Source organism: Phyllobates terribilis, unplaced genomic scaffold, assembly GCF_046119375.1.
Source record: "Phyllobates terribilis strain yellow unplaced genomic scaffold, ASM4611937v1 Scaffold_1__5_contigs__length_1240528914, whole genome shotgun sequence".
NCBI classification, from domain to species: domain Eukaryota; kingdom Metazoa; phylum Chordata; class Amphibia; order Anura; family Dendrobatidae; genus Phyllobates; species Phyllobates terribilis.
The window spans coordinates 803,773,559-803,797,159 of record NW_027362761.1 but is presented as its reverse complement, the minus strand read 5'-3'; the positions used below and the strand labels follow the sequence as shown (position 1 = coordinate 803,797,159).

At 42.5% G+C, this 23,601-nt stretch overlaps 1 protein-coding gene across 1 annotated transcript in view; it reads right to left on the bottom strand.

Moving 5' to 3' along the window:
• The window catches only part of GPAT3 (glycerol-3-phosphate acyltransferase 3), a 131,200-nt gene that overhangs the window by 19,093 nt on the left and 88,506 nt on the right, over nucleotides 1-23,601 (bottom strand). The window contains exons 4-6 of the mRNA XM_073637111.1: nucleotides 19,436-19,510; nucleotides 6,860-6,949; nucleotides 1,675-1,768 (exon numbers count right to left, since the gene is read on the bottom strand). Of these exons, the coding sequence (XP_073493212.1) occupies nucleotides 1,675-1,768; nucleotides 6,860-6,949; nucleotides 19,436-19,510 (259 nt within the window). The remainder of the gene's footprint in view (nucleotides 1-1,674; nucleotides 1,769-6,859; nucleotides 6,950-19,435; nucleotides 19,511-23,601) is intronic.

The following is a 23,601-nucleotide window of genomic DNA, read 5'->3' as shown; positions in this document are numbered from 1 at the left end:
TGCTATTTTTCTGCTCAAAAAAATCAGATGGAAATGTAAGTGGCACTTTGCTTCACCAAAATCATCTTTTGCTTTGTTCTACCAAACAGAAGAAATATAAGGGTATGTTCACACAATGCTTTTTTTTGGAAGCTTATTTCCACATGAAAAGTGGAGAGCGCTGATGGTAAACCGCTGAGTAAATTGTATGTGCTTTATATGCATTCAAATAAAGGGGTAAAAAAAATGCATAAAAAAACATAACATACTGCGATTAAAAAAAGAAAAAACCTGCAGCTCAAAAAAATGCAAGGGTAAAAAAACAAACCACGTAAACGAGATTTTGGAAATTTTTATTTTGTTGCTATTCTAAAATACTGCATTTTTTCCTTTAAAAAAGGCACGAAAATAAAGAATGCTGCGTGTGAACAAGCGTTTAGTGTCTGAGTGCCCACCTGCATGTAATTTTCTAATATATTATCAGGACGTGTCAGACTTACTGATTTAATCACGAGCAACATGAATTAAATCTTCCTCATTACATTGCGTTTTACTGCGGAGTATTCAATAAAAACAGTTGAAATAGGATGAGGTGACAAGGACGACCCTTATGTCCCGCAAACTTCTCCCTAACCCTCTCAACTACATTGACAAGTCTCTTTATGTATGTTTAGTTAGTGGCCTTTAATTCTGACAAACAGGCAGAATGAAGCCTGTGTGGACATACCTCTGCAACTAATCACTTCACCCTGGTCCAGTTCTCAGCTATATTTTTCTAAATCAAAACATACATGTACGTAATTTATGAGCCGGTGTCTGATTCACGCTGCCACGTTTCAGGCACGTGACCGGTTCCCTTTAAACTGCAGAGCACTGGAGTAGAATGCACCAAATTTATTAAGAGCATGCTGTGCAGTGCGCTACAAACTGAAATCTGACAGCATAAATGACGTCCCTTACTTAATCCACCTCATGCTGATTGCCTCACACTCTCCTGGCCAACTCAAGACTGGATGGCTGTAATTATGCCATTTCCCTGAACAGCAGAGTGTGAAATGCGTATGTGCTGGACTGTGGAGGTGTGTGCCGACAATGCTAGATAGACCGCATGATGCGATCCACATCATTAAAGGCAAGTAGGTCGATTCATTAAGACTGGCACAATCGCGCTACACCAGTCTTGCTGAAATAGGAGGTGTCAAATTTTTTAGGAGGTACATGCCACTTAATGAAACTGGCACCTCTAGTAAGTGGTGTGGCCTCCATGCGTTATACCAGAAATGCTACTCCAGTCGGCGACTGAAGTAGCATTTCTGGTGTACAAAACGCCGGCATTTTTGACGAATTTGACAGTCTGGCCCGTCCATGTCCCACCTCTGCCAGGGGTCAAACTGGCTAAAAAAATACCCAAAGTAGCAAAATTTTTCAACTTTTCAAAAGCTTTTGTGCCCGTTTTATTTTTGCGTAAAAGCTTTGATGAATCGATCCTATTGGGTCTAGGTTATAAAAAAAACTGCAGAAGAGACCGAGAGCACTTTAAGCCTGAACATGAGACCAGTCATATTTTGGAGGTATACCAGACTGTAGAAGAGAACTGAAAATGCATTTCAAAAACGCAAGTAGCACTTGCACTACATAAGTAGGAGCCACTTAGACAGGCTGCATTTTAAGCAATACATACAGTTTTGTACTCACCATCGCATAACAGCCATCATTAGCTAAAATAATGATATCAATTGGAGATGTGTGATTGGCCACACAAATTCCTCCCTTCTTGGGTCTGTTTTCCCTGTGAAAATAAAAGATCAAAAAGAATAATTATATTTAAATTAGACGTGTGGATGAGTAGCTTTATAATACATTCACTGGATGATGTTGCTTGAACACACCATTAACAGATTGGCCACATATTGTAACAATTATGAGATCATTGTTGTAGGTCAACTTTTTTTGTGTATGTTCATAATTGTAAAGAGAAATGTGTGTTAATCACTAAAAGAGTTGTAAGTCTTTGAAAAAAAGAAACAATTTGTAGGCATGCAAGTTTTCAAAATAACAAAAAGGAGACAGACATACCTTCCGTCTGTTCCATGCAAAATGCCCACAGGAAAAAGCCCACACGGACAAAAACAACAACAGTTTATTAAAACAGTTCATTAAAGAGGGCTAAGGCTGTGAACACGCGAAAAATTTGGCACATACCGGTACAGCGGGGGGGGGGGGGGGGTCACACTGTACACATGCTCCAGAGCAATACAACATATTACAGGGTGATAAAGTTACATCAGTACAGCCTTGGTCACACTGTATACAGGCTCCGGCGCGATATAACATATTACAGGTGGGGTGTGTGGGGAGGTGATAACCAGGGCTGTGGAGTCTGTAAGCCAAACCTCCAACTCCACGACTCCCTCATACATGGCTCATGTTTAAGTGATACATTTACTGTAGCACAGATCCATCTCAGCTAAAAGTCTAGACCGTTAGATCAGGAACAGAACAGACATTTATAGGACATTTCATAACTTTCCCAAATTCTTATGAAAAAATATTCCCCACAAACTGCATTGAATTACTGTACCCAATTTATTATATATTTTAGGAGTCGGTCCATTTTATACCGACTCCACCAAATTGGGCTCTGACTGACTCCACAGCCCTGGTGATAACATTATATCGGTACATCCGGGTCACACTGTACAAACCCACAGCGCAATATAACATATTACAGGTGGTGGGCGTGGGGGAGGGTGATAACGTTGTATCAGTACAGCCTTGGTCACACTGTACACGGGCTCTGGCATGATATAACATATCACAAGTGGGGAGTGTGGGGGGAATGATAACGTTATCTCAGTACAGCCGGTGTCATACTGTACATAGCCTCCACTGTGATATAATATTACAGGTCGAGGGGAGGAAATAACTTTTGCCCGTGTGGGCAGCTTTCTGTACGGGTAATTTTCTTTGGTGTGGACAACTTTCCTTATATATTTCACTCACCCTTATAAAGAGTGAGTGAATATCCAACTAAAAGGCAGAGAATATAAGGGTGCTGTCATGGGCTCTGAAAAATCACGTTACCGGTAAGTAACCAAGACTTTATTCGTTCTCCCATGACAGCACCACGAGAGAATTACAGAGAATGGAGATTCTAGTGGGGCAACCACAGCCTGGAGCACCCTTCTCCCAAAGGGGAGGTCGGAAGAGCCAACCATATGCAACCTATAGCGTTTGAAAAAGGTATTTGGAGAGGACCAGGTAGCGGCCTTACATATCTCCTCTATGAAGATGCCCGTTTTCTAAGCCCAGGAGGTCGCCATGGCCCAAGTAGATAGGGCCCTCAGACCCTCTGGTATTTCTTTCCCACTTGACGAATAGGCCAGAGAAATGGTGTCCCTAATCCCCTTGACCAGACATCCTGGATTATATCTTCCCCTAGATGGGCTCCCCAACCTGTGGGACTTCTATCCATCGTGTGTAGTCACCACGGATGCATCACCCACGGGACACCTCTGGACAGGTTCCAGACATCCATCCACCATCGAAGAGATAAAATTGAATGGGGAGATAAGGTCAAAATACCCTCCAGATGCCCCCTGACGACAAACTCATTATGCAGAACCTCCCATTGCAGGGTCCTGGAAAGGTAGGTACTGTGCCCATAAAACTGCTGGGAAACATGAGGTTAAAGTTCCCAACAGGGACATTGCCCTTCTGAGAAACATGGAGGGGTTCTGAATAGCCACCTCCACCTGGAGCTGTATCTTCCTAATCTTTGAGTCTGGAAGACAGGACTCCTGCAGCTCTGAGTCCAGCACGACACTCAAATACTGCTGGGTCTTCATGGGCATAAGTCTAGATTTTTCTAAGTTTAGTAACCAACCAAGGTCTTTCAGAGCGACCATTACTTGCTCCAAATGTGTACTACAATGAAGGAAGAAATTTCCCACCACTAGGAGATCATCTAGGTAGGAAATGATGAGCACATCTTTCTCCCGAAGATGAGCCATAACCTCGACCATAACCTTGGTAAAAATTCTAGGAGCAACCGCCAGACCAAAAGGAAGGGCCGCATACTGGAAGTGTCTTACCACCCCCTGTAATCTAACTGCCACCCTGAGGTGTATCTGATATCCCTCATGAATGGGTATGTGGTAATACGTATCCTTAAGGTCCAGGACCGCCATGTAACACTCAGGAAAAAAGTTTTATTGTGGAATTTAAAAAGACTCCATTTTAAACGAAGGCACTCTCAAATAGCTATTTAGGACTTTCAGGTTTATAATCGCTCTAAAGGAACTATCGGGCTTTGGGATCAGAAAGAAAGGGGAGTAGAACCCTTTCTCTTTTTCTGGACCTGGAACTTCCCGCAAGACAGACTTCTGTAAGAGTTCCTGGACTTCTGATTCCAGTGCTTACTGCTGCACGAGGGAGGAACGAGAGGGGGTTACCATTAATCTCTGTGGGGGTGCATATTGGAAATCCAATCTTAACCCCGAATTGACCAGACCTAGGATCCAACTACTGTTGGAAATACGTTCCTAGGCGGGAAAAAAGGATGATAGCCTCCCCCCCCCCCACCTGGAGAACGTGTCATTGTCCTTTCTTCCGGGGTCCCTGGAAGGAGGAATCAAATAATAACCCTCTACCTTTCCCCCTGCGGGGCTCGTATCTATCCTGTTCTTTAGCCGACTTTCTTTGGACAAACTTTTTCTTCTGGAAAGAACGCTTATATGATGGCATGGAAACTGAAGGAAAGCCTTTTTTAGTGTCCCCTGCCTTCTCCAGTATCGCGTCCATTGATCAGCCAAAAAGATAACCCCCCTCACAAGGGAAGGAGCAAAGCCTTGCTTTAGCTTGGAGATCCCCGGCCAACATTTCAGCCATAAGGCCCTGCGAGCAGCGTTGGACAAGGCCGCTGACCTGGCCGCTAACCTCACCGCATCTGCAGAGGCATCAGCCAAGAAGGCCGCTGCGCCCTGGATTAAAGGGAAATTAGATAGGATGTCCTTCCTAGAAACCTTAGTCTTTAGCTGGGTCTCCAGCTGTTGCAGCCAGACCATGAGAGATCTGGAGGTACATGTTGATGCTACTGCCGGTCTTAGGGTTCCGGCCGCCGTCTCCCAAGCCCCCTTGAGGAAGGCATCCGCCTTTCTATCAAGCGGGTTCTTTACAGCCCCTATATCATCAAATGGTAAAGAGGATGACTTGGAGGCCTTGGCAATGGCAGAGTCCAGCTTTGGGGCTTTATCCCACGAAGAGGAGGATGATTCATCGTAGGGATAGTTTCTTTTAAGCGAAGGTGGAAGAGAACCCTTTTTCTCTGGCCTTTTCCTCTCCTTCTGCACTAACCCCTGGACTTCATCAACCAATGGAAAGCATCTCCTCTTTCTCTGGTCCAGACACCTAAACATCAGGTCCTGTACCGATCTCTCCACCCTCGTATCCACAATGCCCATTGCAGAGCGAACTGCTTTCACTAAGACGTCCACCTCATTCAGGGGAAAGCAATGGCGACTTGAGCCTTGGTGTGAAGAGGATGCTGACTTGGATGAGGCCGCTGAGCTAACCTCACCCTCCGAAGCCAGGGAACTGTCTGAAGGGGAGTCCACCGGACTTTTTCTGCTTGCGAGGGCTTTGGAGATTTCCGACTTAACAAGGGATTTTAACTCCACTAAGAGGTTGGAGGTCTCTTCAGTCACCATTTCTTTAATACATGATTGACAGAGCCTCTTGGGGTAGGCGTCTGGTAATGGGGCTCTACATAAATCACACTCCTTGTGATTTACTTTTGAGGGGCACTTCTTCCCCTTAAAGATAGAAAAAGAAGGAAACGCTATGACCCTAATGAACTTTCACGAAGATCACTTACCCCACCAACAGGTTCGTACCGGGATGAACGAAGGATCTTTCGCAGCCGAGGGTTCTTCCCTAGAGGCTGCCAAATCATCACGTCTGCTGGCTGTCCCCAGGCATGACTCCAGACTGGACGCTCCGATAGCCAGAAAGAGGGCGACTGTTTGCCGAGCTCTGTGGTGCTTCCCAGAAAGCAGCTGATGCCGGAGCTGCTCTTGTTTCTCGTGCTCCTGCTGCACGTGCTCTGCCTGCACATCCATACTCATGGCAGAAGAACAGGAAGCACTCCCATAGTGGACCCAGCTAATCATTTACTGGGCACTGAAGATTTCCGGGTCACGTGACCTCGTCCCAAGTCCCGCCCCTCTGCCCCTGCCGACGCGCTCAAGGAGCTTTGGAGGATGCAGACCCGGAAGTGCATCAGCCGAGGCCACACCTCCAGACCTGCGTCCCGCGATACCTGCCTGGAAGCCACGCCCCTCCAGGTCCGGAGAAGTCAGGGAGAACACAGACCGCCTCGTGGTGAGCTCCAGGCCAGCAGGGGTGGCTGGGCTGCGCCGGAGTTTCTCCTCCCAGGCAGGGAGAGCTGCTCCTGGGCGCGCGCACACGGTGCAGACCCCCTTGAGTCCACCGTGGCACTAAATACCTGACCCAGCCGGAATCGAGAAGGCATCCCCACTAGAAACCAGCCAGCCAGGCAAGGCATCACGATCTTCAGGTAAGCCTGAAACGTTATTCCCATCAAGGACAGGAAACCAAAACTGAGGCGAGAGAGAGGACCGCCCCATTTAAGCCTTTAGGTTTCCTGTCCTTGGTGGGCGGATCCCCTCTCTTGTGGTGCTGTCATGGGAGAACGAATAAAGATCATATCATTGGAAACATATGTATGATTTATAAAGAAATAAAAATAAACCACAAAACAGGTTATGGGGAGCAGCAAAAATTAAATAAGAGTAAAAACAGGCTTCTAAATAGCAGATTTGATTTTACATGAAGAAAGAAGTTTGAAATTTCAACTCACTTATTATGGTACTGAATGGCACTGGAGAGTGCTCGGCCACAAATTCGACAGCAGACAATATGGACCTTCTCACTGAACCAGTTTTTTGCCCTGAAAATAATGTTGCAAAAATTAATGAAATCCATATGCTAATAGTAAAAAAAACAAACTTTTTTTTTTTTTTTTTTTTTATTGAAAGTTAGTTTAAATTTTCTGACCATTGCCAAAATGTCAGACCTGTTCATTAAAGGGAATGACAGTAGGATCCCCCTCCTATTTCAACTATACGAGCATGTAGGTCATAGGAAGCTGAATAAAATGATATCTTTATAACTGTGATCAGATGTCTTATTCTAGAGAAATCACACATATATACAGTGCTGGCCAAAAGTATTGGCACCCCTGCAATTCTGTCAGATAATACTCAGTTTCTTCCTGAAAATGATTGCAATCACAAATTCTGTGGTATTATTCTTTTCATTTAATTTGCTTGCAAGGAAAAAACACAAAAGAGAATGAAGCAAAAATTAAATCATTGATCATTTCACACAAAACTCCAAAAAAGGGCCGGACAAAAGTATTGGCTCCCTCAGCCTAATACTTGGTTGCACAACCTTTAGCCAAAATAACTGCGAACAACCGCTTCCGGTAACCATCAATGAGTTTCTTACAATGCTCTGCTGGAATTGTAGACCATTCTTCTTTGGCAAACTGCTCCAGGTCCCTGATGTTTGAAGGGTGCCTTCTCCAAACTGCCATTTTGAGATCTCTCCACAGGTGTTCTATGGGATTCAGGTCTGGACTCATTGCTGGCCACCTTAGAAGTCTCCAGTGCTTTCTCTCAAACCATTTTATAGTGCTTTTGGAAGTGTGTTTTGGGTCATTGTCCTGCTGGAAGACCCATGACCTCTGAGGGAGACCCAGCTTTCTCACACTGGGCCCTACATTATGCTGCAAAATTTGTTGGTAGTCTTCAGACTTCATGATGCCATGCACACGGTCAAGTAGTCCAGTGCCAGAGGCAGCAAAGCAACCCCAAAACATCAGGGAACCTCCACCATGTTTGACTGTAGGGACCGTGTTCTTTTCTTTGAATGCCTCTTTTTTTTTCCTGTACAGACTATGTTGATGCTTTTTCCAAAAAAGCTCTACTTTTGTCTCATCTGACCAGAGAACATTCTTCCAAAACGTTTTAGGCTTTCTCAGGTAAGTTTAGGCAAACTCCAGCCTGGCTTTTTTTATGTCTCGGGGTAAGAAGTAGGGTCTTCCTGGGTATCCAACCATATAGTCCCTTTTCATTCAGACGCCGACGGATACTACGGGTTGACACTGTTGTACCATCGGACTGCAGGGCAGCTTGAACTTGTTTGCATGTTAGTCGAGGTTCTTTAGCCACCATCCGCACAATCTTGCGTTGAAATCTCTCGTCAATTTTTCTTTTCCGTCCACATCTAGGGAGGTTAGCCACAGTGCCATGGGCTTTAAACTTCTTAAATGACACTGCGCACGGAAGACACAGGAACATTCAGGTCTTTGGAGATGAACTTGTAGCCTTGAGATTGCTTATGCTTCCTCACAATTTGGTTTCTCAAGTCCTCAGACAGTTCTTTGGTCTTCTTTCTTTTCTCCATGCTCAATGTGGTACACACAAGGACACAGGACATAGGTTGAGTCAACTTTAATCCATGTTAACTGGCTGCAAGTGTGATTTAGCTATTGCCAACACCTGTTAGGTGCCACAGGTAAGTTACAGGTGCTGTTAATTACACGAATTAGAGAAGCATCACATGATTTTTCAAAGGGTGCCAATACTTTTGTCCACCCCCTTTTTTCGGTTTGGTGTGAAATTATATCCAATTTGGCTTTAGGACAATTCTTTTTGTGTTTTTTTCATTGAAGACAAATTAAATGAAGAGAATAATACCAAAGAATTTGTGATTGCAATCATTTTCAGGAAGAAACTGAGTATTATCTGACAGAATTGCAGGGGTGCCAATACTTTTGACCAGCACTGTATACATATATATACACACACACATACATATATACACACACATACACCAAAAGTTTGGACACGCCTTCTAATTTAAAGAAATTTCTGCATTTTCATGACTCTGAAAATTGTACATTCACACTGAAGGCATCAAAACTATGAATTAACACATGTGGAATTATATACTTAATAAAAAAGTGTGAAACAACTGAAAATATGTCTTATATTCTAGGTTCTTCAAAGTAGCCACCTTTTGCTTTGATGACTGCTTTGCACACTCTTGGCATTCTCTTGAGGAGCTTCAAGAGGTAGTCACCGGAAATGGTCTTCCAACAATCTTGAAGGAGTTCCCAGAGATGCTTAGCACTTGTTGGCCCTTTTGCCTTCACTCTGCGGTCCAGCTCACCCCAAACCATCTCAATTGGGTTCAGGTCTGGTGACTGTGGAGGCCAGGTCATCTGGCGTAGCACCCCATCACTCTCCTTCTTGGTCAAATAGCCCTTACACAGCCTGGAGGTGTGTTTGGGGTCATTGTCCTGTTGAAAAATAAATGATGGTCCAACTAAACGCAAACCAGATGGAATAGCATGCCGCTGCAAGATGCTGTGGTAGCCATGCTGGTTCAGTATGCTTTCAATTTTGAATAAATCCCCAACAGTGTCACCAGCAAAGCACCCCCACACCATCACACCTCCTCCTTCATGCTTCACGGTGGGAACCAGGCATGTGGAGTCCATCCGTTCACCTTTTCTGCGTCGCACAAAGACACGGTGGTTGGAACCAAAGATCTCAAATTTGGACTCATCAGACCAAAGCACAGATTTCCACTTGTCTAATGTCCATTCCTTGTGTTCTTTAGCCCAAACAAGTCTCTTCTGCTTGTTGCCTGTCCTTAGCAGTTGTTTCCTAGCAGCTATTTTACCATGAAGGCCTGCTGCACAAAGTCTCCTCTTAACAGTTGATGTAAAGATGTGTCTGCTGCTAGAACTCTGGATGGCATTGACCTGGTCTCTAATCTGAGCTGCTGTTAACCTGTGATTTCTGAGGCTGGCGACTCGGATAAACTTATCCTCAGAAGCAGAGGTGACTCTTGGTTTTCGTTTCCTGGGGCGGTCCTCATGTGAGCCAGTTTTTTTGTAGCGCTTGATGGTTTTTGCAACTGCACTTGGGGACACTTTCAAAGTTTGCCCAATTTATCGGACTGACTGACCTTCATTTCTTAAAGTAATGATGGCCACTCGTTTTTCTTTACTTAGCTGCTTTTTACTTGCCATAATACAAATTCTAACAGTCTATTCAGTAGGACTATCAGCTGTGTATCCACCAGACTTCTGCACAACACAACTGATGGTCCCAACCCCATTTATAAGGCAAGAAATCCCACTTATTAAACCTGACAGGGCACACCTGTGAAGTGAAAACCATTTCCGGTGACTACCTCTTGAAGCTCATCAAGAGAATGCCAAGAGTGTGCAAAGCAGTCATCAAAGCAAAAGGTGGCTACTTTGAAGAACCTAGAATATAAGACATTTTCAGTTGTTTCACACTTTTTTGTTAAGTATATAATTCCACGTTTTAATTCATAGTTTTGATGCCTTCAGTGTGAATGTACAACTTTCAAAGTCAAGAAAATACAGAAATTTCTTTAAATGAGAGTCCAAACTTTTCGTCTGTACAATATATATATATATATATATATATATATATATATATATATATATATATATATATATATATATATACATATACATACATATATATATACATATACATACATATATATATATACATATACATACATACACATATACATACACACTGTGTTCCAAATTATTATGCAAATAATATTTTCTCAGATTTTCCCAAATTACCTATATGAATTGCAGTCATTGTAATTTTCCAGTCAAATAACTATTAGAGTACAATTGAAAGGTTTTTGTACAAACTGCCTATGATAACAGTATATTTTTTAAAAAATAAAACCCTCAAACTGAACTCAAAATGCATGTTCCAAATTATTATGCACAGCAGAGTTTTCAACCTTTTCATTTTAATAAAGAACAAAAAAATGGTCATTTTTGAAATTATAAGCATTAGCTGGTTATTACAAACTGAAATCAAACCGTTTTCAACTCAAAACTTTATTCTAGGTGATGTTACATTTGCACATAGGACCCCTTGTTCGAAAGGAGCTTCTGAACGCTCTTGTCCATTGAATTTGTCAGGTTTTGGATGGTTTCTGCTTCAATTGCTTTGCATGAGGACAGAATACCCTCCCAGAGCTGTTGCTTAGATGTGAACTGCCTCCTGCCATCATAGACACTCCTTTTGATGATGCTCCAGAGGTTCTCAATGGGGTTGAGGTCAGGGGAGCATGGGTGCCACACCGTAAGTTTGTCCCCTTTTATGCCCATAGCAGCCAGAGATGCAGATGTGTTATGTGCAGCATGAGACGGGGCATTATCATGCATGAAAATGAACTTGCTGCGGAATGCACGGTTCTTCTTCTTGAATGATGGAAGGAAGTGCTGTTTGAGAAACTCAACATACATTATGGAGTTCATCTTTACCCCTTCAGGGATCCTAAAAGGGCCGACAATCTCTCTCCCCATGATTCCAGCCCAAAACATTACTCCACCTCCTCCTTGTTAGCGCCGTAGCCGTGTTTGCATGGGGTGTCCATCAACCAGCCATCCTCCACTCCGTCAATCTGGACCATCGAGATCATTTCATGCATGATAATGCACCGTCTCATGCTGCACATAACACATCTGCATCTCTGGCTGCTATGGGCATAAAAGGGGACAAACTTATGGTGTGGCACCCATGCTCCCCTGACCTCAACCCCATTGAGAACCTCTGGAGCATCATCAAAAGGAGTGTCTATGATGGCGGGAGGCAGTTCACATCTAAGCAACAGCTCTGGGAGGGTATTCTGTCCTCATGCACAACAATTGAAGCAGAAACCATCCAAAACCTGACAAATTCAATGGACGAGAGAGTTCAGAAGCTCCTTTCGAACAAGGGGTCCTATGTGCAAATGTAACATCACCTAGAATAAAGTTTTGAGTTGAAAACTGTTTGATTTCAGTTTGTAATAACCTGCTAATGCTTATAATTTAAAAAATTACCATTTTTTTGTTCTTTATTAAAATGAAAAGGTTGAAAACTCTGCTGTGCATAATAATTTGGAACACCGTGTAGTGTCACCAGTATGAGACATGCAATGACTGACAGTCTGCTCTCCTGATCTACTTGTCGGACATTGTTAGCACCTCTTTCATTTAAACTAAAAGTTAGGGAGACAGATTCTCAGGGAAATCCATGCCCAGCCCAGAGATCTTAACCGCTCACTTACCGCTCTGTCTATCTATCATCCCATACAGTTATATGAAAAAGTTTGGGCACCCCTATTAATCTTAAGCTTAATGTTTTAGAAAAATTGGTGTTTTTGCAACAGCTATTTCAGTTTGATATATGTAATAACTGTTGGACACAGTAATGTTTCTGCCTTGAAATGAGGTTTATTGTACTAACAGAAAATGTGCAATCTGCGTTCAAACAAAATTTGACAGGTGCATAAGTATGGGCACCCTTATCATTTTCTTGTTTTAAATACTCCTACCTACTTTTTACTGACTTACTAAAGCACTTTTTTTGGTTTTGAAACCTCATTGAGCTTTGAACTTCATAGCCAGGTGTATGCAATCATGAGAAAAGCTACTTAAAGTGGCCACTTGCAAGTTGTTCTCCTGTTTGAATCTCCTCTGAAGAGTGGCATCATGGGCTCCTCAAAACAACTGTCAAATGATCTGAAAACAAAGATTATTCAACATAGTTGTTCAGGGGAAGGATACAAAAAGCTGTCTCAGAGATTTAACCTGTCAGTTTCCACTGTGAGGAACATAGTAAGGAAATGGAAGAACACAGGGACAGTTCTTGTTAAGACCAGAAGTGGCAGGCCAAGAAAAACATCAGAAAGGCAGAGAAGAAGAATGGTGAGATCAGTCAAGGACAATCCTCAGACCACGTCCAGAGAGCTGCAGCATCAACTTGCTGCAGATGGTGTCACTGTGCATCGGTCAACTATACAACGCACTTTGCACAAGGAGAAGCTGTATGGGAGAGTGATGCGAAAGAAGCCGTTTCTGCAAGCACGCCACAAACAGAGGCGGCTGAGGTATGCAAAAGCACATTTGGAGAAGCCAATTTCTTTTTGGAAGAAGGTCCTGTGGAGTGATGAAACCAAGATGGAGTTGTTTGGTCATACAAAAAGGCGTTATGTATGGCGGCAAAAAAACACAGCATTCCAAGAAAAACACTTGCTACCCACAGTAAAATTTGGTGGAGGTTCCATCATGCTTTGGGGCTGTGTGGCCAATGCCGGCATCGGGAATCTTGTTAAAGTTGAGGGACGCATGGATTCCACTCAGTATCAGCAGATTCTTGATAATAATGTTCAAGAATCAGTGACAAAGTTGAAGTTACGCAGGGGATGGATCTTTCAGCAAGACAATGATCCAAAACACCGCTCCAAATCTACTCAGGCATTCATGCAGAGGAACAATTACAATGTTCTGGAATGGCCATCCCAGTCCCCAGACCTGAATATCATTGAACATCTGTGGGATCATTTGAAGAGGGCTGTCCATGCTTGGCGACCATCAAACTTTACTGAACTGGAATTGTTTTGTAAAGAGGAATGGTCAAAAATACCTTCATCCAGGATCCAGGAACTCATTATAAGCTACAGGAAGCGACTTGAGGCTGTTATTTTTGCAAAAGGAGGATCTACTAAATATTAATGTCACTTTTCTGGTGAGGTGCCCATACTTATGCACCTGTCAAATTTTGTTTGAATGCAGATTGCACATTTTCTGTTAGTACAATAAACCTCATTTCAAGGCAGAAACATTACTGTGTCCAACAGTTATTACATATATCAAACTGAAATAGCTGTTGCAAAAACACCAATTTTTATAAAACATTAAGCTTAAGATTAATAGGGGTGCCCAAACGTTTTCATATAACTGTATCTCTGATACCATTTGCCTCCAAACTCCTTCAGCAACATGTTCACGCTGAACTTTCCTCTCACCTCTCATCTAACTCTCTCTTCAACAACCGACAATCTGGCTTCCATCCCTACGCACCGAGACTGCCGTGACCAAAATTACTTATGACTTACTTACAGCCAAAGCCAACAGACAATTCGCCATACTCCTCCTCCTAGACCTATCATCTGCCTTCGACAGAGTTGGCTAATGCCTCCTACTACAGATTGACAACAAAGGAAAAGAGAAAGACCTTGCCCTATCCTGGATCTCCTTATACCTTTCCAACCGCACATTTAGTGTCTCCCACTCCCACACTACTTCCTCATCCCGCCCTCTCTCTGTTGGAGTCCCTCAAGGCTCCGTCCTAGGACTCCTACTCTTCTCCATCTATACCCTTGGCCAGGGACAGCTTAAAGTCCCACCTGTACGCTGATGACACTCAGATCTACCTCTCTAGCCCAGATGTCACCTCTCTGCTGTCCAGAATCCCAGCGAGTCTATCAGCTATATCCTTCTTCTTGTCTCGCTTACTCAAACTCAATGTGGACAAATCTGAACTCCTCATCTTTCCTCCATCTCATTATTATTATTATTATTTATTATTATAGCGCCATTTATTCCATGGTGCTTTACATGTGAAAAAGGGGTATAATACAAGAACAATTACAATAATCTTGAACACAATGTGACAGCGACTGGTACAGGAGGAGCGAGGACCCTGCCCGCGAGGGCTCACAATCTACGAGGTATGGGTGAGGATACAGTAGGTGAGGGTAGAGCTGGTCGTGCAGCGGTGGTTACTGCAGGTTGTAGGCTTGTCGGAAGAGGTGGGTCTTCAGGTTCCTTTTGAAGGTTTCCACGGTAGGCGACAGTCTGATACGTTGGGGTAGAGAGTTCCAGAGTAGGGCAGAAGCACGGGAGAAATCTTGTATACGGTTGTGGGAGGAGGAGATAAGAGGGGAGTAGAGCAGGAGATCTTGTGAGGATCGGAGGTTGCGTGCAGTTATGTAACGGGAGACTAGGTCGGAGATATATGGAGGAGACAGGTTGTGAATGGCTTTGTATGTCATGGTTAGGGTTTTGAACTGGAGTCTCTGAGCAATGGGGAGCCAGAGAAGAGTGACAGAGAGGAGAGGCCAGGGAATAGCGGGGGGACATGTTGATTAGTCGAGCAGCAGAGTTTAGGATAGATTGGAGGGGTGCGAGAGTGTTAGAGGGGAGGCCACAGAGCAGGAGGTTGCAGTAGTCAAGGCGGGAGATGATGTATTTTCCCCATCTGACCTATCACAATAAATGACATCGCTCTTTCCCCTGTACCAAAAATCCGCTGCCTCGGCATAACCCTTGACTCTGCCCTGTCCTTCAAACCACATATCCAAGCTCTCGACACCTCCTGTCGCCTCCAGCTGAAAAACATTTTCAGAATCCGTCCTTTCCGCAAACCCTCAATTTACTTAACTACTTGTGCATGCCCTCATCTCCTAAATTGACTACTGCAACATCCTCCTCTGTGGCCTACCTGCTAACACTCTTGCATCTCTCCAGTCTGTCCTCAAATCTGCTGCCCGACTAGTTCATCTCTCTCCTCGCTACTCCTCTGCTACCCCCTTTGCAAATCTCTTCACTGGCTCCCAATTACCCAACGTATCCAGTTCAAACTACTAACACTGACCTACAAAGCTATCCATAACCTTTCTCCTCTGTACATCTCTGAACTAATCTCCCGATATATTCCCTCACATAATCTCCGGTCCTCCCAAGACCGCCTACTCTCCTCCACACTTATTCGTTCCTCACCCAATCACCTCCAAGACTTCTCCCGAATATCCCCCATCCTCTGGAATTTTGTGCCTCAACATGTCCGATTATCCGCCACATTCGGATCCTTCAGACGGAACTTGAAAACCCATCTCTTCAAGAAAGCTTACAACCTGCAATGACCATGCTGCCGCCTTACCACCACCAGAACTTCTGCAACACCCCAACCTACTGTCTCCTTCCCTATCATCCTGTAAAATGTAAGCCCGCAAGGCCCTCTTCCCTCTGTACCAGTCTATCATTGTTAGTTCATTTAATGTAAATGATATAAGTATTCTGTACGTAACCCCTCCTCATGTACAGCACCATGGAATCAATGGTGCTATATAAATAAATAATAATTTACATATTAAGAAAAATATGTAATCTGCAGATATGGGGTAATCTGCAGGTTAATAGCATTCTAAAGCCATTCAGTTGCTGCACCGAAAGCCCAGCGGTCAGGAGGAAATTAAGTTTATTCCACCAAACAGCCTCAGGCTTTCAGTCACGAAACACAGCGGTGATTGAAGCAGGCCGAGTAGAGGTCATTGTGAGCAACGGCTGTAGCCTCACAATGGCATTGACAGCCCACTCTGTACTAATGCACTGTAAAGCCGGCTGTCAGGGCGTGTTTACAGCCTCACTCAGTACTGAGCGGTGAATGAAGTTGCGTCTCCATGACTGAAAGCTGGAGGGATTAAAGATAATTTCCTCCAGGTATCAGGGCTTTCAGTATGACGGCAGTACTGATTTTGAACGTTGTCAACCTTCAGATTAACTCCATATGTGCGGGTTAATTGCGTTTTGGGACATAACAGGTTCCCGTGCCTAAAACGGTGTTGGTCTTCCTTGTGCCGCCAAAGGAGCCATGAACCACAAGACCTATAAAAGGAGCACTATGGTATCTGCCACATTAGAAGCAGATATGTGAAGTCATGCAAAATGTATGGTTTGACCATGGATCAGATTCGCTTTTTTCAACACATTTATTAAATGCATGACTGGACTGAGATCTGGGAAATTTAAATGCCAAGTCAACTCCTTGATCTCTGTCAAGTTCCTAAAACCAATCCTTCATTTTTGCAGTGTGGTGGAGTGCATTATCCCTCTGAAAGGGGCCATCACATTAAAAAAAAATAAATACTGTTACATAAAAAGGGGTGTACTTGATATGCCATAATGTTTAGTTAGGCAATACATATCAAAGTAACATCTATATGAATACAAGAACCCAATTTTCCCAGCAAAACATTGATCACAGCAGCAGATTGCCTCTGCCAGCTTGCACTTTTTTCTAAAGCGCATCCTTCCCCAGGAAAACCTACTTTCTTGCTCTACTCTATTGCCCAGGTGCTTTCAGTAGTCAACATGGGCACTCTGATTAGATGATTATTGCTCCTCCCATTCATCAGTGAACCTTGAGCGCCTAGGTCCCAGTCTCAGGCTCTCTGGATGACTATCCTTTGACTACTTTTAGCAGGTATTAACTATTGCAAACTGTGACCTACCCATAAAACATCATCAATTTGGAGAAGCTCTGACCCATCTTTTAGCCATCAGAATTATGTCAAATACACCCAGATCCTTATCCTACTCTTTTTCCAACAAATCAACTTTAAGAACTAACAATTCATTTGCGGTCTAATATATCCCATCCCTTTGTTAGGAACTATTGTAGATAGATAATTATAGATAGTAGATATTATCTAGATACTACAAGATTGATTATAATAGATAATTATCAATGATATTCACTTAACCTTTCAGTGGTTTTAATATTATGACCGTTTGGGGGGGATGGATAGCTAATATCTATGTATAGGTTTTTAACCTAAACCTGGAGAAAGCCCTCTAATCTTATGCTTGTGGAGAGCAGTATTATGGCCATCACTGATAATGTTGGTAGCAAGGCATTGAATATACATGGTTACTAAAAATTTACTTAATCATTTATATGACATATCAAATAATATATTACTGACTAAAAAAAAAAAATCTTGATATTCGTTCCACACTGGTCACTAGAGAAGTTAAAATAAGTTGGCACTTTTCTCTCTGCAGCCTACTCGTCATCTTTGCAGTATAAATTGGGACAAGAAAAGTAGAGTCATTTCAGTAGGGCGGGGATTTAATGACAACCATTTTATTTCTGGAAGCCTGGTTAAGCAGCCGGTCATCATAAAACATCTGATGAAGCGGTGTTCGAGTCACCTTACTGCTGCAGCCAACAAGCCGCAACAGTCTAGGGATGGGGGAGTTTCTGGTCTCCGTGCAGACCACAAAATGGCCTGCACTGGATCCAAGTGGATGCTGGTAGTTGAATGTGTCAGAATTTGTTTTTTTCTACATTTCATGTCCCCTAGGCAAAGTTTTATTTTGACTGGACAACCCCTTAAATATGGGAGGTGTGGGAGACGCATAAAGAAGAGCACTAGAGAGTTGATTTATACCAGCGTAGAAGAACTTGATTGTTAAAGCACCATTCCAGTGTGTTTTTTTTTTCAACTCTGGAGTGCTTGGTGCTACTAATCGGAAGTCCCTGAACCTAATCTCATAATCACCAGCAGCTGTATTCACCACTTATCAGCGCCATGTAGTGAAAGCAACAACAGTGACCGGAAGTCACAGGTAATGGTCACAAGCAATCAATGTAAAGCTACAAGAGGCAGACTAAGGCTCTCAAAAACTTGCATTGAAAAGTGACATCCAGCACACTAGGAACGAGTGTTAATCATCAACATTAACAGATATAAACACTTGGAATAGATCACTCTGTTTGTAATGACTCTATATAATATATGAGTTTCACTTTTTGTATTGAAGAACTGAAATAAATTCACTTTTTGATGATATTCTAATTTAGTGAGATGCACCTGTATATCTAACACTGGAGTGGTGCTCTCAAACTGAGTCGTTCATCTTAGCTGCAGGAACTTATCTGTTTGGACTTATTAATCCTCTGGGAATTGTGTTTGAGACTTCAAGGAGTTTTCCACCTCCTACTGGGCTTGTTCACATTTAGTGTTTTTGATGCATTTTTTTTCTCAGTTTACTCTTGCAAAAAGACTGCATCATTCTGTAATAACAAAATTAATGAGATTTCTAAAATCTTATTCATATGGTGAGTGTTTTCCCCTTGTTTTCTTTGATCTGTGGAGCATTTTTTTTTTAAAGATACAACATGTCAAGTGTGTTTAGCATTTTTTACTGTAGTTTTTCCCATTTAGAATCAAATTGGGTTAGCACAAAAAACATCACAAAAATGTGCTTAATTTCCACTTTTTTCTTCTATCTTATTGGAGGAGTGCTGGTGGACTGGACACACAACTATAGTTTACATTTATGAAGCAGAGTAAAAACACACTAAAAAAGCTACATGTGAATATACGGTGAGCGTGTTGTGATCCCCCCCCACCTCTATACATTGTCAGCCAGCTCAGCACACACATGCTGCAGAACAAGCTGTCAATCAAGGTGCAGAGGGAGTGATTACCGAACAGTGCAGTGGTGTCTGTTCTAGTTCTCCGCACCACCCCAATGTCTCAAAGCGAGCGGCTGCAGGGAAAATAAAACTTCATTTTCTACCTGTAGCAACTCTTTCAGTTAAATAGCCAAACAATAGTAAATCACTATTTACCTGCAAATTACCACTGTATCTACAGTTAAATAGTGTTTTTTTGTAGGTTACACCTTCCCTTTAGCTGCATACACATATAACAGTGTTAGCTCTTCTGAAGATGCTTTTACCTGCCGTTTGGCAGCTGCCCAACAAGTGTGGCTCCCACGACCAGCCAGCTGATCCCAATGGTAGCTAAGGTAACCCTGAAACAGAGAAAAACAGCTGAAGGTTTAATAGCAGACAATACATGGGAAAAGAACAAACACCACACTCTTTGCTCAACAAAAGATTAATGCTGCTCCCTGGGGGGAAGCTAAGCAAACAATTGATATTATGAATCAGTATTTAAGAGCGAGATGGAGAAAAAAAAAAAAAAAAAAAAAAATGAAGAAAGGAGAATTTTTTTAAACCTCATCTCTACACTTCGTATACATTACATATTATACATTTTATAGTAAGCAAAAGTACTTTACTCTGGCAACCAACGTGATCAAAACAAATGCCAAAAGACGGCGCCTCATAGCCTTAGCGAACCAATTAGCAAACACAATTACACAATTAAGGTCCGAGCAGTAATTCTTCTACGGAAAAAAATATTGGTAACAACTACATCAGATTTACTAAGATTGTTGAAAGACTGCTTCTGATTTTTGTATTTTGTTTTATTTACTTTTTTTTTTTTTTTTAACTACTGCCGTTGTACTAGGATTTTTCTGTTATTTTACTTCAACTCACAAGTTGCTATGTAGCCGGGGCCTAAGGTTCAAATGCATACAAACAAACATTTTATTTATTCCTCCCCCCAAAATACTTTATTTCCTTAAAAAAAAAAAAGCTAACTTCTTCACCACTTTGTGCGCCATGACATACCGGTCATCATAGTCAGGGTGCATGTGTATGGAATCGGATCAGGAGCTGTTATAATAAGGGCTCATTCAGACGTCATTTTTTTTGCGTACGAGTGCCATCACATGTCTGTGATTCATTGCGGACAGAGGAAAATTACGGGGACCTGTCCGATCTTGATAGGAGTGATGAAACAAAATAGGCAATTCAAGTCTATGGGTCAGTGAAAAAAAAAAAAGTATAATTGGACGGCATCTCCTTTCACAGACTGTCAGAAAAGAGAAGGTGGAGAAACTTTTTTTTTTCGCTCCATGTAAAAAAAAATGATGACACTTGGACCACACTCTCAAAGACTGATCAAAATAATTGGTCAGCTTTTCTCATACATGAGAAAAATGGATGTCTGAATGAAGCCATTTAACTAAAATGGTTGCTATTTAACAATTTAAATGCCGCCATCAATCTCTTACATTATTTAATGGCAATCGTTTTGATCTCGAGTCATGGCGACTTGATGGATCGATCTTGTGCAAGCCTAAATAGGTCCAACAGGGTCTTCTCTGCTGTTAGCTTGATCGTACCAAGCCATGAGGTTGCTGGTCTTCCTCTTCACCTTGTTCCTTCTATTCTTCAAACCAGGATGTACTTCTCCAATGATTTCTCACTTTGTATGATGTCTCCAAAGTTGGCAAGTCTTAGCTTGGCAATCCTTGCTTCAAGTGACATGTCTGGCTTTATTTGCTCCAAAATTTGTTTATTCTTCTTGCTGTCTATGGCATTAATAACGTCCTTCTACAGTACCACATTTCGAAGGAGTTGTTTCTTTATCGTCCAGATTTTGCATCTGTATGTTACCACAGAAAAGACCAGACAACATACGAATAGTGTCTTTGTCGCCAGTGATAGGTTATGTTGCTTGATTTGAAGACCTAGTCCAGTAACTTCATTGTTGATTTGCCCATAGCTATTCTCCTATTGACATCTGGTGTTGTCGCTGCATCTTGAGCGATCATCGATCTGAGTATGTTGTCTTCTTTGTGTTGAGTAGCAGTCTCATGTTCAAGCTTAACAAGCCGTAATAAGTCCTTCATTCCATTTAATTCCATTTACGCTTGTTGCTATCAATGTTGTTTCGTCTGCTTATTTGAGATTGTGGAGGATTCGTCCAGCAATTTTGATTCCTTCTTTTTCAGCAAGTCCAGCCTTCCTGAAAATAGCTTCTGCATATAAATTGAAGAGCAATGGTGACAGAATACAGCCTTGTCGGACTCCTCACTCTACTTTGAATCATGCCATGTTGCCATGTTCCGTTCTGCTTCTTGGTCGATGTAAAGGTTCCTAATGAGGCTGATCAGATGGTTCAGCTCACCCATATCCTTCATGGTATTCCAAAGTTTCTGGTCATCAGCACAGTTAAAGGCTTTGCTGTAGTTGATGAAGCAAACAAATCTCCTTTTTGTATTCTTTGGCCTTTTCCATTATCCATCTAAAGTCAGCAATCACATCTCGTTTCTCTGCCTTTTATGAATCCTGCTTGCTCCTCTGGCAGCATTTTGTCAAAATAAGGCTGTAACATCTTTGTAGGATCTTCAGGAGTATTTTGCTGGCATGAGGTATGAGAATTCTAGTCTGTTCGTTTCCACAGTCTGTAGAATCTCCCTTCTTTGTTTTAATAGGAATAAACACAGATCTTTTCCAGTCCTCCATACCTGCTGACAGAGGCATTGTTAGAACCTTGCTGTTAGGTTTTTTTTCCTTTGCTGGTCACATGACCTTGTTGGCCTATTTAATCCTGCTCCGCCCTTCTGGCTTTGCTGGACTTCATTGTATATCAACTTTCTAGCTAGCCTGTGCTCTGTATCTAGCTCTGTTAGTTTGCTTGGTCTACGGACCTCTATGTTCTATCTATTTTGTTTGTTCGTCTGTCTGCTACTATTTCTGTTAGGAGGTGTCCCATATTCCTCCCAGTCCTTAGTACTTGTAGGGATTCCCTCCCCACATCTATAGGTCTCCGTACAGACTAGATTAGGACTTTAGCAGGTCTGATCGCAGGATCAGGTTCCCTGTTACATCGTAGGGATTCAGCTGAGTCCTAAAGTAGGGACAGATCTCCTCTCTTTCCTTAGCTTTGGTAGCAGAACATAACAGTAAGTCCAGCCTGCAAATTCTCTAAGGAAAGATTTTTTTTTTTTTTTTTTTTTTTTTTTTTTTTTTGTTCCATCATGGTGTCGGTTCAGGATTTGGCTAAACACCTGCAGGGACTCTCTCTGGAAGTGGCCGAGCTCCGTCAGCACGTGAGTAACTGTCCTGGAGCATATTTCTTGGAGCCTAAGGTATGTTTGCCGGATTTATTTTTTGGTGAACATCGAGAATTTTTTTCATTTAAAAATGCTTGCTTATTGTATTTTCGTTTGAGACCCAAGTCCTCTGGGGATGAATCCCAGCGCGTAGGGTTCATAATGTCACTTTTGCGCAAAGAGCCTCAGGAGTGGGCCTTTTCTTTGCAACCTAGTGATACATGCTTCAGATCAGTGGATAGTTTTTTTTCTGCTTTAGGATTATTATATGATGATCCTGACCGTGTGGCATCAGCTGAGACTGAGTTGAGACGTTTAAAACAAGGATCAGGTAATGTGGAAAAATATTGTACTCATTTTCGTCGTTGGTCCACTCAAACAGGGTGGAACGATTCTGCTCTGAAAAGTCTATTTCTTGCTGGGCTCAGTGAAAGGGTTAAAGACCTGCTAATTGCTTATCCTACACCTGAGGATTTGCAACAGGCTATGCAATTCGCTATACGGGTGGATAGAAGACTGCGTGCTAGGGTTAATGAGAGCAAATCCTCTGCTATGTCAGTTTCTGGTTATGATAATGTGTGTACTAACAGTGGTGAACCGATGGAGATTGGATCGGTGGCACCTCGCTCTCAAGAAAAAGACCGTCGTTTTTCGGAAGGCTTGTGTTTCTATTGCGGAAAATCTGGTCATTTGATTAAAGGCTGTGAGCTTCGTATGAAGAAAGAAAAAAAAATGGTCAGTCACGCCCGTATTGCCTGTTTAAATTCCAAGGGTATATTTTTAGCTGCTTCCACGATTGCTCAGGAAAAATTAATGGAATTTCGGGTGTTTGTTGATTGCGGGTCTACACTGAATGTAATTGATGGGGGATTCGTGGAAAAACTCAATTTAAAACCTGAACCTTTATCATCCCCCATTGCTGTGGTTTCTGTGGATGGCTCCCCTTTGAAGAATATTACTCTCAAGGTCAGTGAATTTCCTCTCACTATTAATGGTGTTCACCATGAGAAATTGGATTTGGTAGTGTTGAATAACTTGCCTTCTCCAGTAATATTGGGTTTGCCCTGGTTAAAATTTCACAATCCTGTACTGGATTGGTCTACCAGTGAAATTAAATCCTGGAGCCATAAATGTTATGACAAGTGTTGTAA